General features: G+C 40.9%; 2 protein-coding genes across 4 annotated transcripts in view; one reads left to right on the forward strand and one right to left on the reverse strand.

The window, feature by feature from the left end:
• The window catches only part of LOC135109532 (uncharacterized), a 48,400-nt gene that overhangs the window by 18,826 nt on the left and 10,969 nt on the right, over positions 1-18,605 (forward strand). The gene's annotated exons all lie outside the window — the stretch shown is intronic.
• Positions 1-18,605, reverse strand: part of LOC135109520 (ligand of Numb protein X 2-like) — a 54,082-nt gene that overhangs the window by 6,103 nt on the left and 29,374 nt on the right. The window contains exons 2-5 of one of the 3 annotated variants that reach the window (XM_064020915.1): positions 14,523-14,629; positions 1,941-2,187; positions 576-1,411; positions 196-318 (exon numbers count right to left, since the gene is read on the reverse strand). In XM_064020915.1, the coding sequence (XP_063876985.1) occupies positions 196-318; positions 576-1,411; positions 1,941-2,187; positions 14,523-14,629 (1,313 nt within the window). Of the gene's footprint in view, positions 1-195; positions 319-575; positions 1,412-1,928; positions 2,233-14,522; positions 14,630-18,605 lie in introns of those variants that run through there. The other 2 variants (XM_064020906.1, XM_064020921.1) reach the window with 2 other exon arrangements.

Here is an 18,605-nt window from a genome sequence, read left to right on the forward strand (position 1 = left end):
ACACACACACACACACACACACACACACACACACTTGCTCGGTGGTAACGTCCTTGCCATACGTGGCAGGTTGAGGCCGAAGAACTCGAAAAAAAAGCCACTTTTTGTTTTTTGGGTTTGTCATACTATTTCAAGCTTCATGCTCGGATGTAGTTACTGTAGTAGCTTATAATGAATGTAGAACACTTTACTTACTTTAACGTTGCGCCGACGGCCGACGGGTCCCTGCGGATTGATGTTTGCAATGTAGATTGGCGTGTCACCTTCGTTGCTGCCCAGACCACCGCCTATCCTCATGCCCAGACTCTCCCTCGTGGCCTGCCGGAAGACTCGCGTTACATTATGTCGTGACAGAAAAATCAACATCCACCAGAATTCTTCCTGACTTTAAGGATCATCTTGACTTGTTCATTAAGATGTCGAACTAGTGTTTCCCTGATTGTCCCTGAAGTGTCCTTCAGACCAATTTCTGTTCCTGTGATGCCCCAAGGCTGGTCGTCACACGTACATATGTTAGGAATGCTAGATTTTCTGTTACATGACAAAGATAAATAAACAGCCGTGGAATATCAAACCTTTTTTATGGTGACATTCTTCTGTTGTAGATGATTGTTCTCTGAGTGCAAGAGTCGCCTCAGACCTGCCGCGAAGTCATGTGTATCTTCGGGAGCCTGACCTCCCCTTGGGGTGACTGGCAGAGATATGGAGGTGGTGTGGTGAATGGTGTGGTCTGCTGGAGGACTCACTCCGGGTTGGTGGGGATGGTGGTGGCCTTGGTAGTGTGGATCGCTTGTCGCCTGATGGGGATGTATCTCTACATCATCGGTGTCGGAAGTGCAGTAACTTGGAGAAGACGTTATTGGAGATCCACCTCTAGGAGGAGAACTAGTTCCTCCCCCTGCGTCGGAGGGGAGGCCAGTGCTGGGGGAGGAAAGCATGGAGGATACGAGACTGTGGTCGCTAAGAGAGTCACAAGAGGCTGAGCGGCCATACTGCAGAGGGCCGCCTCCACATCCTCCCTCACTGACGCTCGGCTCGTCCCCATGCGAACCTTGAGATCCATTCTCACTGGGACTGCGACGCCAGGCGTGGGGCGGGCACTCAGGTGAAGAGACAGTGGCACGACTGCTGTACTCGAAGGCCGCAGGACCCGGGCCTCGCCGCACCACAAGGCTTACTCGGTTCTGAGACTCGTGGATGAGGGTGGAAGCATGGTCAAGGCGAGCATACCGCACGTCCGCGCCGTTGATGGCCAGGATGCGGTCGTGCGGGTGGAGGCGCCCGTCTTGGGCTGCCACAGAGCCCTCCAGCACCTCCATCACAAAGATGCCGGGTTCGGTGCGGCGGCCCCCAAGCTTCAGCCCCAGCTGACGGTTGCTCTCCTTGTGCAGCGTGACGGCCATCATCTCACCTGAAACACAGTGCAGCGGCATAAATACAGGGTCAAATCAAGGGGAGGATTGTCATGTAACGTAGACAACGATAATACTCATAAATTTATAAGTGAGCGGCGCGCGCGCTCACACAGCTGCGGCTACACACACACACACACACACACACACACACACACACACACACACACACTGATTTGCAGGAAATGTGAGTCAGATTGTTATGGAAGTGTCCGTACATAGACCACGCGCAGTGAAAACAAAACACGCACTCACGAGTAACCTGATTGACACCAAGGTGTTCACTTTTCACCAAACTGTATGAGATCACTTTTTTCCTGTGCTTTTTCCTGACTGTGAAGAGAAAATCGTTGATAATGACAACCTTGCTATGACTTGCTGAATGATTGTTACGATCATTAAGTTATTATTTGATCAGTGTTGTGGAAGTAGACGATGCGCATCCATGAAGCTCATCCATACGCATAAGGGAATGTAAAGTTGATTAGTCCCTTTTGTCCATATTGTGAGACATACCTTGCTCCGTACCTTCCACTGGCGTGCCGTGCAGGTCATCGTGCCCAGCGTGCGGTGAGGTGCGGTACGCCTCGATCCTCTCGCGGTACACGCCCAGTCGCAGCACAGCATTGGGCCGCCGCAGGGCCTGACACACGGCCTGGTGGGTCGCCGAGGTCATGTCCACGCCGTCCACCTCAATGATCTGGTCGCCAGGCTGAAGGCGGCCATCCTGTGCCACCAGCCCGTCCGGGAACACTTCCTGCACCACCACGCACCGCTGTGAGGGCGGGGGGGGGGAAGCACGGTCAGAGACGCGCTACTGCTACTGGAGATAGACCCACCAGGCATGAGGAAGAAAGGAAGAGAAGGTTTATAGTTTTATAAGAGGAATTTTATTATCATTGCTTGCCTCACATATGCCGCTACCACATCCTCATGCACGGGAAGCGGGAACACACTGCTGCCACTTCCACCATCTGCACAGCCACTATCACCTAACTAACTTCATTGTCACACTACCACAACGACCCCCTTCCCGTTCCTCCCCCTCCTTCTCCTCCTCCTCTCATCTCCGTCGTCATTACCACAAGTGAGGCGTCGACACCACTTAGCCATAACATCGTTGCGTCAGTCATCACCACTACTTTGTCAAATCCACTTTTACGTCGCTAATTTTGAAAGTTGTTACGGTTTTTGTATATAATACGAGTAAAAGTATTAAGCAATACTTTTGTAATGTAAGCATTTATTCGCTTTTGTAAAGTTAAGGAGACTCTCTCTCTCTCTCTCTCTCTCTCTCTCTCTCTCTCGCTCCAGTAATTACATTCGGGGTCATTAATAGTAGCTGAAGGTTCCCCGCAGCCTACTTTAGGGCACAGTGCTTAGCAGTAAACACACTCAAACATACAAATTGAAAACAAGGAAGTCGTCTCAAGTTGCTCATGTCCTTGAACAGAAGAGCGTTACGATAGAACGAGATGGTATCGTTTATAGGACTGGGAGAGAAATTCGAAAAGAGTTTCTAGTTTTCGCATTATAAAAACCTGATCAATGTTATTTCTGAGGGTGTAGCGCCTTAACCCTCATGCCCCCCCGACGATCAGCTTGGCCCCTCTACCCGTGTTTGGTGTAAATAAGTTGGGCGACTCGACACGGTAAATTAGCGACGCAGCTTTGGGAAGAGGAAGGAGAGCATTTGCATAATCGTTAGGAACATTGAAAGGCCATTAGCGACCTTCGAAAATTAAGAGTAAAAGAAAACGAGAGGTCAAACTTTAAATGAAAAAAAAAGTATATATATATATATATATATATATATATATATATATATATATATATATATATATATATATATATATATATATATATATATATATATATATATATATATATATATATATATATATATATATATATATATATATATATATATATATATATATATATATATATATATATATATATACACACACACACACAAACACACACACTGTATATATATGTATGTATATATATTGGATGTATCTATTTATGTGTGTGTGTGTGTGTGTGTGTGTGTGTGTGTGTGTGTAGTGTGTGTGTGTGTGTGTGTGTGTGTGTGTGTGTGTGTGTGTGTGTGTGCGCGTGTGTGTGCTGGGGCAGTAAAAGTGATGGTAGCTGTAGTGGTGATGGTCGTCGTGAAATGGGTGAATACTTCAAAAAATTCTCGTAGATCAGTAAGATTGAAAAAATAAAATGTTTTGTTTGCGCAATCTAAGTGGAGTCCAGTGAGGCGGGTCAATCAATCATTCTTTTCAGCAATATTTACAGAAACGAAATTGCCTCCCATTCACTCGGGGATCTAGGTGGGGCGGGGCAGGGCAGGAACTCGATAACGTCCCAAATTACCTCCTTTCTCCCCCCCTTCCCTTTAAGTGCCCGCTCTTACCTCACCCTTTCCTCCCTGACACCCCAAACATAGTGTCACTCTTTGCATAAGAAAACGCCAGGTAGGGCTAAAGAGGGTGAGAGTGTTGATGGCTCTGCCGAACTCATCACTTCGGGTTGGCAGTCTCTTCAACATTCCTGCTTTCTCTCCGCGGCCGTGAGGAGTCCTTGTGTCACGTCCATCCTGCTGATAGTTTGCCAGGATCTCTTTGTCACTCTGTGGGTTCCGAATGTACCTGACCACAAACCAAAGTGCCCTCTCTCTCTCTCTCTCTCTCTCTCTCTCTCTCTCTCTCTCTCTCTCTCTCTCTCTCTCTCTCTCTTCCATTCCTGTCAGCGATGGGACTGACGAAGAGCTGCAATCGCCCTGTCTACGCATTTGCATGTCACCCAATCTGTGAAGCGCGTTTTTCTTTTTCTTTTTTTATTCCTTTCCTTTTTTCTTTCGCTCACGTAACTCCGCTATTTTACATGCACTACCAGTCACGCTCGGCAGGTGATAGCCACGAAAACAATGTTCACTAACTTTCTCTGGAACCCATTTTGAATCTCGGGAGTGTTCTGCGATATGAGGGGAGGGATGAAAAAGAATAAAGTTAGAATAAGATAAACAAGTGGTGGATGCAACGTCCGTCAGCGCGGCGGGAGAAGTGAAGTCTGCTATCTGGGACTGTATTGTTTTGGAGAATGCCGTAGGGAAAACAAAAGATAACACACACACACACACACACACACACACACACACACACACACTGTGAACCCCAGGAACACTTTAAAAGGGAACCCATTACTGCGATAGTGAATTGTAGGTATTATTATATCCCTGGGGAGTTGCCGGACTTGAGTGGGAGGACATATGAGTAATCCATGCATTTCTCTTTTTATTTGCCTCGAGTAAGAACATAAGAACATAAGAAATAAGGGAAGCTGCAAGAAGCGACCAGGCTAACACGTGGCAGTCTCTGTATGAAATATACTTACCTATTTCTACCTATCATCCCCATCCATAAACCTGTCTAATCTTCTCTTAAAGCTCTCTAATGTCCTAACACTAACAACAGTATGTACAAGACTTCACGTACTTATTCATATTATGTACGTATACCATTACAGACTGCTCTTTTATTCCTACGTGGGGTTTTTGCGGTGCCTTTAACTGCGATATGCAACAATTCACAACACTAAAAACACTTCATGAAATCTGTATAAGAATCTACAAGAAAGAAGAGGACTGAAAGGATATATATATATATATATATATATATATATATATATATATATATATATATATATATATATATATATATATATATATATATATATATATATATATATATATATATATATATATATATATATATATTTATTTATTTATTTCCATTTTGTACCCAGTATAATGTTTGAAGGCGGTTGTAAAATAAGTAGAAATGCCTGAGAGTGGCTAGTGATTAAGGAAAGTATTGAAAGGGTTATATCAATTAATTAATCAATCAATTTCCCCGTGACCATTTATCTCTTCCCCATGTGACATTTTTCCCTGTTATAAACTCCTGCCTGGACATTTTTTCTTTGGGGATTTTTCTGTGTAGACATTTTTTTCACCCCAATTAAGTAACACTGGCGGAAATCATTGCTGTTAGTGAGTTAGGTTGGGCTTTCTGGATAAATAAGAAACATAAAAAAAAAAGGCGGGGGGGAATGCCCAAGAGAGAAAGAGAAAGAGAAAATGTCTAGAGAATAAGTTAGGAGTTGGAATGTCTGGAGGGGAAAACAACAAGGAGGAAAACTCTCTCTCTCTCTCTCTCTCTCTCTCTCTCTCTCTCTCTCTCTCTCTCTCTCTCTCTCTCTCTCTCTCTCTCTCTCTCTCTCTCTCTCTCTCTCTCTCTCTCTCTCTCTGTCTCTCTCTCTCTCTCTCTCTCTCATCACCATACAAGTAAGTGATTTCACGAATATATATTACGCATTCCTGTATGCTAATGAGTTCCAATTTTTTTTTCCCTTATTGCAGGTGTTTTTTTTTGTGCCTCGAATGACGATATGAGTTGAAATCAGGTCACGGGTGAGTAGAACCTAGATTTGTGCACCACTTCCTATGTCCCCGTCACTTCCTATGTCCCCGTTACCTCCTATGTGCCCGTCACTTCCTCATTTCTATCTTCTATAAAGGATGGGATGTGTTGTCTCTGTGTCTTATTATGTTACCTGGTGATTTTGTTAAATAAGTGTTTCTCTCTCTCTCTCTCTCTCTCTCTCTCTCTCTCTCTCTCTCTCTCTCTCTCTCTCTCTCTCTCTCTCTCTCTCTCTCTCTCTCTCTCTCTCTCCTCGTCTCTCTTCTCTCTCTCTCTCTCTCTCTCTCTCTCTCTCTCTTCTCCTCTCTTCTCTCTCTCTCTCTCTCTCTCTCTCTCTCTCTGTGTATGTGTGTGTGTGTGTGTCTCCCTCTCTGTGTGTCTCTCAAGTGCGGGAAATGTAATGTATTAAATCTTCGCATCATCTTCAAAGGAGAAGTAAATCAAGATGCGAATGGAAAGGGAGATCGTCAGTAATAAATCAAGGAAAGGAAGTTTACAAAACCTCGTAATCACATTTTGCTGCGAATCAAGAATGATGGACGGAAATGGTTTTGTAATTGGCAGATGAGTAAGTTAATAAGAAGCAATAGATATGGCAGGTTATTAGTACAGTTATATTCTCTCTCTCTCTCTCTCTCTCTCTCTCTCTCTCTCTCTCTCTCTCTCTCTCTCTCTCTCTCTCTCTCTCTCTCTCTCTGTGTGTGTGTGTGTGTCATGATGAATTCCAATTGCAAGAACAGTATTGCCTCGTTAATTGAAATAACTATTGCATACTTTCTCCTGCTCGCTCGAACCGCTCCCCGTGACACACAGTACTCCTCTGTACCATTAACTGGCGCACTCAATTGAAAACTAATATAGGAGCGGGATGGGGCAGGGGTTTAACTTTGCGTTGTTGAAGTGCAGAGGACGTGACCATCCACGTATATACTTCTCTCTCTCTCTCTCTCTCTCTCTCTCTCTCTCTCTCTCTCTCTCTCTCTCTCTCTCTCTCTCGCCGGAATACCCTTGAACGGGGATAAATGTCACGCACTTCGAATATTAAACTCCATTACGAAATATTAGAATCAAGTTTATTAGTATATTAAGAATATAATTAATTGCATTTGCTGCCATCATCATCGTCATCATTATCGTCATCATCATCGCCATTATCATCATCATCATCATCATTTAGAGTGAATCTACTAAAAGTTACTACGCGTTTTAGGCCACCTCAATTACCATCAACCTACTGAAAGAAAAAAAGAAAAATAAAACAAAATAAAAATACGAAAAGTTCACCCCAGAATATAGATGAAGTGAACACCTTGGTTTTGTCAGTCACTGAGTACTTCACCTTTTAGGACCACATTCTGAAACACTTCTGCATGCACCTACACCATTTAAAAGTCTCTAGTTGAAGTTACACGTGTCTTTAAGGAAGTTCTTTTTTTATGGTTGCAGTGACGGGTTGACAAGATCTCTACATCCCTAACGGGGAGAAATACTCATGAGAACCCGGCTAATCATCTCAATGACATTTGAAAACAGTCGTCGTGAGAGAGCATAGCGTTTCGGAATATCGCCTTTATTATCAGAGTCACGAAGTCACACGAAGTCGAGTTACGGTGCAGAAGTGTCCCTTAGCCGCCATATTAAAGCGACGTTGTATCCTCGTCCTCTGCAACCCGACAAGAGTTAAATATCACTTATAGAATTTACAGAAGTAGGCGAGGGCAGAGACGCTCCTCGCTGCGCCTCTAAACACACGCAGGGGAGGACAGGCCAGGCAATGATGCATTTATGTTCTTATGCTGGCTCGGTCCGTTGAGGGATGAAGTAAATGCATATTTCATCATTTAAATCGTTCGCCAATACTGAAGCCAGGAAGAAGTGTTTAGTTCGTGTTAATTAAAGGGAGAGCTATTGAAAGAAAATGGAAGTGTAGAGAAAACGAAGGTGTGGGCATGAGCCGACTGTTCATTACACTAAGTTAAAAACGATATAATCAGAGGTCAACTGTTCATTATACTTAGAAATACAACAGAGCATACAGTACAATAAGCGACTGTTTTATTGCACTAGGAAAATTAAGTCACGGACAGGTGGCAGCCGTTCGTTAGACTAAAAAGAATAAAGCGCTGAGCAAATAAAATCCTGCTCAGAAACCTCGTCACTTGCAATTCCATCGAGTTTAGTTTGTATCTCTCAGTTTAAGAAGTCTTCTCAGCTGCTGATTTCCTTAGAAAAGCACACGTCAAATTGTCAACAAATCAGAGGACTTGGGACTGAGGGGAAAACACAAAACAGTAGGAGTGAGTGGAGAATCATCAATTGATATTTGACCTCGACTCGTGTATTGAAACGCTTTTGGTTCTCATAAAGACTATTTTCAGAGGCCACTGATGATTAGATAGAATCATATAGTTGTTTTCTCCTTTGATGATGATGTCTTGTACTCTTATTTAGGCTAAGATCACATGATTTTACGAAGATTCACGTGTGCTGTCTTAAAATCAGTGAATTGTGTGTTGTGTTTAGAAATTTTTTTTTATCTAAAAGTATCTTGTTTCGTATGATTTTGAGTTGAAATGGACTAATTTAATATGTTCCAAGAAGCCACCCGGATTTTAAGGGTTAAACCATCAACAGAATCATGAAAACACTTCTGACAACCAACACTTAAAACGCTTTAAACACTTCATTATGTGTGTCAGTACAAGGAAAGGATATTAATGGTACATGGATTATCGTGTCAGTACAAGGAAAAGACATTAATGGTACATGGATTGTATCAGACAAACAGTTCATTATTAAGACTTATCTTTTTGGAGAAATTAATCGTAAACATAAGTAGCAAGATTAGCTTCCACGAGGGACATTTAAAATTAGTCGAGGCTGGACGGTAAAACGCTGGAGAATACGATCCCCACGTGTGAGTATATCGTGGTCAGTGCAGCGGGATATGGTATCCTCGCTCAAAAACAATCACCAGAATCATGAAAACACTTTTGACACACTCAAGTAGCTTCCACCAGAGACAGTCAAAAGCAGTCGAGGTTGGATGGTAAAGCGCTGGAGGATGCGACGCCACGTGTGAGCATCGCGTAGCATCTCGTGGGCAGTGTAGCGGATCGTGGTAAACTCGCTCAAAAATAACCTCGATCGTTACTTGTCGGATGCAGATGTTAGCCGAGCGCGCCCTGAAGACCCCTGAGGCAGACACTAGACAGCCGCGCCGCTATCCGTGTGAGGTGTGCAAAGATATCGTTGTGGGTTATTTATCGTCAGGACGCTTTCACATTAGACGATGCAGTCCTGATTCTGCTCCCCGAGTAAATTCCTAATTGACTTCCATGCAAAGTCCTCTCATGAAGATTCGTTCTTGGAAATTTCAGCTTTACTAATTTTACTCATAAGAGTTACAGAGAGAGAGAGAGAGAGAGAGAGAGAGAGAGAGAGAGAGAGAGAGAGAGAGAGAGAGAGAGAGAGAGAGAGAGAGAGAGAGAGAGGAGAGGACACCTATGTAATTCATCATGGAAGAAATTATTTTACCAGGTCTTGTCAGAATGTTCAGACGGTAAATTCATATCCAGGAAACTAAAGATACTCGTATACACCAAAGTGACATCGCCATATTTTTTTTTTTCTTTTTGCGACAAAGATCAAAGGTGATATTTGCGCCATGCCCTCTCCCCTTCCCCGACCCTAGAGTGTCACAGAATCACTGAGAAACTGATCTCAAGGCAAGATAAAAACTAAGCTAGGAGACACGCCCTCTCCAGTGAATGAACTCCTGACGCAGAGTAGATATTGCAGCGCCTCAGACATCGGGGCCGTAACGATCATCAGGCCCCGGTTAGAGATAACCTTTTTTTGCGCAATACTTTCATTGTGCACTTCACCGGCTCATAGAGAAGACTTTATATATATATATATATATATAATATATATATATATATATATATATATATATATATATATATATATATATATATATATATATATATATATATATATATATATATATATATATATATATATATATCAGGGGGCACTGGCTTTGGACAACAAAAAGGAAGAAAAAAAAAACGAAAAGAAAGGGCCCGCTGAGGTGCTCGTCCCAAAGGAGAGCAGCCAAATGGATTATCCAAAGTTGGAGGAAGTGTAGTGTTGTTTGTAGGGACATTAATCCTCAACAACCAACGTGAGATTCCGGATGTTATGTTCTTTCATTACTCGTTACTCTTGATGAACCTGATTAGCGAGACGCCTGTTGAGTTTCATATATGGAACTAGAAATAACAAAAAAATTCAGGAGTTTATGCATTCCTCCTGTAGAATGATGGCTTGCTTTACTCGCCAGATAGGGAAACTCGTTGCTTTAAGAGGACATCATGACCCTGCTTAGTAAGACGTCTGATGAGTTATATAAAACTAGAAATAACTAAAATTCAGGACGATGCGTTTCTTACTGCAGCTCCTGGTGAATGCTGCCTCGCTCTGCCCGCCTGATAGAGACCACCCCAGAATAGCTGCTTCTTTGAAATATACGAGGAACATTACCGAAAATAGCAGGGGAAAGTAAGCCGCTAATTGACAGAATAAAACTTTACCAATATATAGATCAGTGCAGGCTGGAGCTATTACTCGAAAAAACCGGCCGCAAAATGTAAAGTGATCAGTAAATAAAAATAGAAGTAATAAGGATTAAAATACAATACAGGTCATCAAAGCAGATCAATAGCATTAACAGCAATGGCTGTCTGCTGTTGTAACAAAGGAAGAGCGAAGAAAGAGAACAAAGGTCAAGTAACGAAGGGAAAGGAAGCTTAACAGGATTAGTCGATAACGAAATACTCCGAGATTGTACCGAAATATTTTGTCTCCTCCGGCAATGAGAAATAAAAAAAAAAAAAAAGTATTTGAAGTTTGTGTATATATAAAAAAATAAAAAAATACTCGTGCTCATTTGCTAAGGCATAATTAAGCCAAAGATTGCGTCTTCATGCCAGTAGGCAATGTTGGAGCAGGAAAAGTAAAGAGAAAATGAGGACAAAGCAGCAGGAATTGCAATCATTACCTTCGGGACACTGAAGCTCGCCGAGGAAAAAAGGAGGAAGCATGCAATAAGAGGAACATTGTGCGGTAGTCTGTCGATCTCGTGCCGGACTGAGATTCCCTGAACAGGTTTGAGGAGGCGTAGCCGAGACGAGACTACAAATTTTCAGTCCCTGCGCACAAATAAATAAGTTTTTGTGTCCCATATCTCCGAAAGAGATTCGTTCTACGTTGGTGCTGACTCTCACACCTCCGTATACGTACTAAAAATTCCACGTTATTGTTAAAAATACAATTGTATTTTTCGTTGTTAATCTAGAGTGCATATATACAGTTTTAACATTTACCTTAAAAACAATCCGTGTCTGAGAGTAGTTCCATCGTAATGTTGCCGACACGCAGCTCAACTTCAAAGGCGTGGAGGTGAGTGATTACTTGGAGTATGGAAAACTGTCGCTTCATATCCCCCCTGTCCTAGGCTCAGGATATATTGCTCCGAGCGAGAGGCGTCTGCTCGCTTCATTTGCATTTTTTATATATTATTCATATTTATATCCTCTGGTTTAAATATTCTGTGGCAAGCGTTAGATGTTCATTACTAATTAACATGTTTGCCGACCAGGTATATACGAGTAGCTCGCCGCGTGCCAGGTGCATGATACCTTTATGAAACACTGCAAAATACACACTTATTATTGCCTCATTACCGAACACGCTCATCCATCACCGCGCACCAGTGACAGCGCCACGTGACGCCTGCTGAGCCTGGCGTGTGCTCTTGTGATGGAGGTCACTTTGTGTTATTTTGACAGAATCCGAGGAAAATATAATGCCATGTCCATTTCTCAACCCTGAATAATCTCTGAGTAGTGTTTTATTTGCCTGTACGTGATTTAGTTCATAAGTTATGGTAGTCACTCCTAGGATCAACATGCCTAGTGTGCTAGAGGTGACAGCCAGTAAAGGAAGAAATTATATCTGTCTGTTCGCTGGTTGTGGAAGTACATGATAAAGATGAAGGTCATGCCTGCGCATACTGTATGTACATGTAGGATGCGATGCCAAATTTTAGAAATATACGAGACGTAGAAACACAAATGCACGTACATCACATTCCTGGAATATGTGTCAGAGATTAAAATTCGCGATGAATCTTAAGTTAAAATATCACAGACAACACAGAAAAATGAGAGAGAAATGTTAAGAAAATTAAGACTGAAGCAGGATTTTTAATATGTTACGGAGGCTGACTAAAGGCTCGAAATATCAAAAAAAAAAAAAAAATCACTCATCTTTTTCGCTTCCTAAAAAGATAGTCACTAAAAAAGTTTCGAAAAAAAGTTGGCTAATTTGGCTCCGGAGGTGTCTTGATATTCCTCTTTAGAAACAGTTCACAAGTCTCAGGAAGAAGAGAAAACAAACAGGTGGAGAGTTCCAGAGTTTACCAGTGAAAGGAATAACTGAAGAACACTGTATAACTATCCTATACGTTTCATCCACAGATCCACCTCGGGGAATAGCAGGAAATACATTCTCGGTTAAAGATTTAAAACGTAAGAAAATATGCAATAGTATTCCTGCTTCAGCTTAAATTACTTAGTCCCCTTTGCCACTCATCTGTGTCATCTTTGTACAGCATAAACAAAAGAGTAGAGCTGCTGCGTTTATTAAGAAGTGTTTACCTGGGATGAGATGTCAGGCTGAGATGTGGACTTGTACTCATAAATGCTTTAGGGTTTCATTAGGACTGTTTTCAAAGACCACAAAAGACTACGAGTTGAGTTCTCTTGATGTTTATCTTCGTTAATGACACAGAACACTCGTTAAGCTACAATAGAACCATAACAACTCTTACAAACTGATAATTTGCACTACAGACTTAAGAATTGTCGAGGTAAGGCGCTGATACGTTTGAAAATATGATCCGTGGAGAGAGAGAGAGAGAGAGAGATGAGAGAGAGAGAGAGAGAGAGAGAGAGAGAGAGAGAGAGAGAGAGAGAGAGAGCGGTCCAGAGGTCTGAGATGTATACCTGAGTGCTTGGAATACTCGTACAGGTAAGCACTTGGAAGCAGGCACCGCATCATTGGCCGACCCCTCCACGTGAACTGCGAACCCTCAGCTCAAATTGTAGTGTATAAGTGTGCGTCCCTTGCGTTGTTTCCGCGGTGTTTGCATGTTAAGTTTGTTTTATTGTTACTGATTCGTTCCGTATTATTACTCCTTATAGTTGTTCCGTTATTATTCCTTATTGTTATTGTGAGCTTGTCTAAATATAGATACTGTTTTGTAGTTCTGTGCGTTGATTTGTTTGCTTCACTTTGTGTGGTAAATTAGCTTTGTGTACTGTCAATGTAGTGAGGTTTTTATTATTATTATTATTTTTTTTTTTTATTAATATACACAGCATCAGTGTGATGTCAAAAGTGGCTTTGACAACTGCATATTTTATGATGATTAATTTAAAAATCTCTGCATTGGTACTGTACATAGGTGGAACACTTCATATACGAGTATATATATATATATATATAATATATATATATATATATATATATATATATAATATAAATATATATATATATATATATATATATATATATATATATATATATATATATATATATATATATATATATATATATATATATATATATATATATAGATATATATATATATATACTTTGCTGAGCTTCAGATTTGAGATTTAATGCAGGTAAAAAAAAGAAAAAAAAAATAGTTGGCCATTACGAACTTGGAAAGGAAAAAAAATGCAAAAATCTTAATATGAATAAATGTGTCGTTCTTTGACACCTGGATGTTTTCTCTCTATTAAATCTTGCTGTGTTAGAATTTTTTGAGATCGAAAATCCTTGACTTTTTTTGTAGATTTATGATTTTTTTAAAAATTAGCACAAATTTATAGATTAGAAATTTCTCCCGACATCACAAATTTGGAAAAAAAAAGAATACAGGAATACAATGAACATAAAAACAATAAAGTGTCGTTTCTCACTCCTTATATGTTATTTGAAATGAGCCAGTTTATTTCCACACCGTCCCTGTGATGTCAAAATTGACCGTGACACCGGCACGTTTTCTCTTTAACAAATAAGAAACTTTTTGCATATTCTTTTTTAGTTGAAATATTTTTGAAAAAAGTTTCTAGAAACTATGAATTTCAAAATATAGAAGAATGTGGATATAGAAAGCTCACATGAGTGAATAAAGTATCGTTTTTTACCCTCAAATGTTGTTTCTTCTTTCGTGTGTGTGTGTGTGTGTGTGTGTGTGTGTGTGTGTGTGTGTGTGAACTGTATATACGTAGTACATGCGCGCCATTAATGCAGTAGTAATTCAGTTTAGTCCCCGCTTTATTTTACACAGTGTTTTATTATATTACAGCCGCTCTGTGTGCAAAATTGTATAGTTTTGACAGGCTCACGCGGGACTTGGAGCGAGAGGGGCGGGCAGAGGAGGACCGGTGTGGGGTATAGCGTCCCGCGACAACAGAGTGGCTGTCAAAACATGTAATGAGGGAGTGACAAGCGAATGAATACTAGTGCAGGGACTTACCAGCGGGGTGTCGGCGCCGCCCACGATGGTGAGGCCGAGGGCCGGGTGTCGGCGGGGAATCTCGATGTGGGAGATCTCCCCTTCGAGAATGGGCAGCCGCGTGATGCCTGCGGGAAGAGGAAGTGTCTGTCACTGAGTGGCGGCAAGAATCCATAAATGGGTCTAGAGGTATTGTATAGTTCCATGATAAGATTAGACTGAAATGAAGATATTTGATAATTGGTACTTAGTAGAGTGATGAATGACTGGAATAGGTAAAAATTTGTTCTTAAATGGAATGATGAATGACTGGAATAGTAAGAAATTTGTTCTGAAATAGTGACATATGACTGGAATAGCAAGATTGGTTATCAATAGGATGATAGATGACTGGAATAGGTAGAATTGGTTCTCAATATGGTGGTAGGAGGAACAGGAAGCGATTGGTTCTCAGTGCGGTGGTAAATGAGTGGAATAACAAGAAATTGGTCCATAAATAGAGGGGTAAATGACTGGAATAGCTAGAGATTGTCTCTTAGATATGACGGAAGATCAGTTAAATAGAAAAAAAAAAGATAGGTTCTCTCAAAAATGAAAAAAAAAAAAAAATGACAAGGATATTAAAAATGTGAAAAATTCTAATCTCAAAATTTTTTATCATAGACATATGTTCCTTATGTAAAGAAGAAGTATTGTACACTTGTAAAATATTCTTTTGAGCTCTTTGTAATGGTTCGTAGGTCATAACCATATTTCACTTTTAAAAGAAATTTAGAAAGTAAAAAGAAAAAAACTTTATTGACTAATAAATACTTTATGTATCAATATTTTTGTTTTACTTTTCATGATTTAATATTTTGTAATTTTGAAAGACATTCTTTAATCGTAAAAACTTTTGAATTCTTTGCAGGTCCGATCCTTAAAAAGTGCAAACATTTTCAGTCTCAAAATTTTTATCTGATCGTAAAGATGTGTTCTCTTTTTGAAGAAGAGACATTGCAAATATGTATAATATTCTGATAATGGAGATATGTTCTTTTTTTTTTTTAAGAGAGAGAGAGTGCGTACGTCAAATATGTTTCTTCTGTTAATAGGAATTGTGCGTAGATAATAACATTTAAATTTAGCCATATCTTTCTCTGAAACAACGCTTAGAAAGCAAATATTCACTTTTTATTGATTGATATAAACTTTGAACATCAATTTTGTTCTACTTTTCATTATTTAAAATTCGGTAGTTTAAGATTTTTTTTTTTTTTTTTTGAGGTCCGGACCTTAAAAAGTTGAAAAATGTTTCAAGATAAAAAAATTTTGTCCGATAATAGCGATATATTCCTTATTTAAAAGACACACATTGTGGGCTTGATAAATATCCTTTTCTCTTTCTTAGGAACGGTCCATATATAACAATATTTAAAAGAAAAAACAGTAAATATATAGTGTAGGTAAAGCAATTGCTGCAGGATAGTATCATAGTTCTAACATTCGCATATGCAAGTCAGACCAGGACGAGGGATTAAGCCAAAGGTCTCGGTGAATTTCAAATACTGGGAAAATGAGTTCTCTGAGAGGCGCTTGTAATGAGAGTAGCAAGGGTGGAGGTGAGGGCTTGCTTAGGGAGGGCGAGGGGAATTTGTTATGCAACAGCGGAGGCGGTGATACGAGGCTCCGTGAGAATTAGAAGATTTGCTCACCTGCAGGGAAAGGTGGAGAGTTAGATGGCAAGAATATACGAGTGGTACAGAAAGATGGATCATGTGTGGAGGAGAAGGTGGAGGAGGAGGAGGGGGGAGGAGGAGGAGGAGGAGGACTCTTGTAAAGATGAGAGGAAATACTATCGGGGTAGGAGAGAGAGAGAGAGAGAGAGAGAGAGAGGAGAGAGAGAGAGAGAGAGAGAGAGAGAGAGAGAGAGAGAGAGAGAGAGAGAGAGAGAGAGAGAGAGAATGGTAAAAAACAGACAAACATACAAACTGGAATGTACTAAGATGACGGACAGAAACAGGAGTAAATATGTACTCATATTTCGTGCCCATCCCATCAAAAATTTCAAAGGAATTAGCGTCAGAATAGTTAGATAAGTACATATATAGATAGATAGTAGGTAGACAGACACATGGTTACTCGTTTACATATTCACTATTGAACAACATTTTTTTTTTCCGAACAAGTATTTTCTTGTGATGAAAATTTTTGTAATGTCAGTCGAATAATTATTTAACTGTTAAAGTGTTGCATTCAATCTGCAATATTAATGTTACGGAATTCGAAACACGCTATTATTTGGAGAGAGAGAGAGAGAGAGAGAGAGAGAGAGAGAGAGAGAGAGAGAGAGAGAGGAGAGAGAGAGAGAGAGAGAGAGAGAGAGAGAGAGAGAGTGGGTGGGTGGGTGGGACGTAGCTGCCTGTTACAGACACTCGGGATCCTTGCAGTATCCTCACTTGTCAAATAAACCTGACATATTGTATACACATGAGGACGTGATCCTCGCGTCCGGGAGTGTCAGGACAGTAACATTCTCTCAGGCCAAAACAGCAACTCAGTGAGGGTTTTATATACTCCTCATAGACATTTTTTTTTTTCCCCGTACGGATATTTCTCTGTAGGATTTATTTCCTGGGCATTTTCCTTCCTTAATTCCTTGATCCCTCTCCATTTGTTTTCCATACTTCTTAATTATTTTAATCATCAGTCTAACTTTACCATTCCTAGCAGAATTTAACCTAATCTAACCTAACCTAACCTAAAGTAACAATCTAACCAAACCATATCTAACTTAACCCTACCTAGCACAACCAAAACCGAAACAAAGCGAAACTTAATCTAACCAAACCTAACCAAACCTAACCGAACCTAAAACATCCTAACAAAACCTGACCCAAGACAATACTTTCGGTCAGTTTCTTCCTTATCATAGCATTACACTGGTCAAGGGGAAGAAACCCACTGGGGAAAATATTCAGAGGGAATTATATCTGCATTCTGTTTGGGAAGGAAAATGTTGAGAGGAAAAAACATCCCTTAAGTGGGAGAAGTGACTGTACTTCCCCCAACTGAATGTGTAGGATGGGGACGACGAAAGGCGTGGGAGAATATCCGGAAGGAAATTATATCTAGGGATGCATTCTGTTTGGGAGGGAAGATGTTCACTAGGGGAGCTGGGAATGACTGTCTTCTAACTGAATATGAAGGATGGGGAGGGCAGGCTTGAGGAAATGTGCTGAGGGAATTATATATCTAGACATGCATTTTGTTTGGAAGGAAAAAATGTTCAGAGCGTTGGGAATAACACCACCCCATTACTGAATATGCGGAGCAGGGGAGTGTTTAGATAGAGATGGGGGGATATGAAAGATGGGGACGAGGGGGAAGGGGTTAGGAGGCCAAGCAGGAGGCAAGTATTGGTTTGGTGGGTGGAGGAACAACCCTCACTGAGTCATCCTTTACTCCTCTTCCCGTCATCACGTTAACTCATTTTTCGGCTGGCACCTTCAAATTATCTTTTTCCAATAGCGGCATTATTGACACAAGCCGGTATGCTCTCTCTCTCTCTCTCTCTCTCTCTCTCTCTCTCTCTCTCTCTCTCTCTCTCTCTCTCTCTCTCTCTCTCTCTCTCTCTCTCTCTCTCTCTCTCTCTCTCTCTCTCTCTCTCTCGTGCAATCTTACTCGTCTTTATCTTTCTTCCTTCATGTGTCTGTGTTTACTTGCTTGTGTTTTTTCTTTCTTTTATTGTGTGTGTGTGTGTGTGTGTGTGTGTGTGTGTAAGAGATAGATAGAGAGAGAGAGAGAGAGAGAGAGAGAGAGAGAGAGAGAGAGAGAGAGAGAGAGAGAGAGAGAGAGAGAGAGAGAGAGAGAGAACGCTAAATTACCACCACTTCTCACTCTCTCACACTCACAGTTTCACCGCATGGTACTCAATTCATTTCTTTCAAAGGTATACACACACACACACACACACACACACACACACACACACACACACACACACACACACACACACACACATGTTCGTAAATTGTACCCAGCCTGTGTATGATAGGGTGTAGTGTGTGTGTGTGTGTGTGTGTGTGTGTATGTGTGTGACTCCAAGCGAGGAGGGTGAGCAGT

Source organism: Scylla paramamosain, chromosome 2, assembly GCF_035594125.1.
Source record: "Scylla paramamosain isolate STU-SP2022 chromosome 2, ASM3559412v1, whole genome shotgun sequence".
NCBI lineage: Eukaryota > Metazoa > Arthropoda > Malacostraca > Decapoda > Portunidae > Scylla > Scylla paramamosain.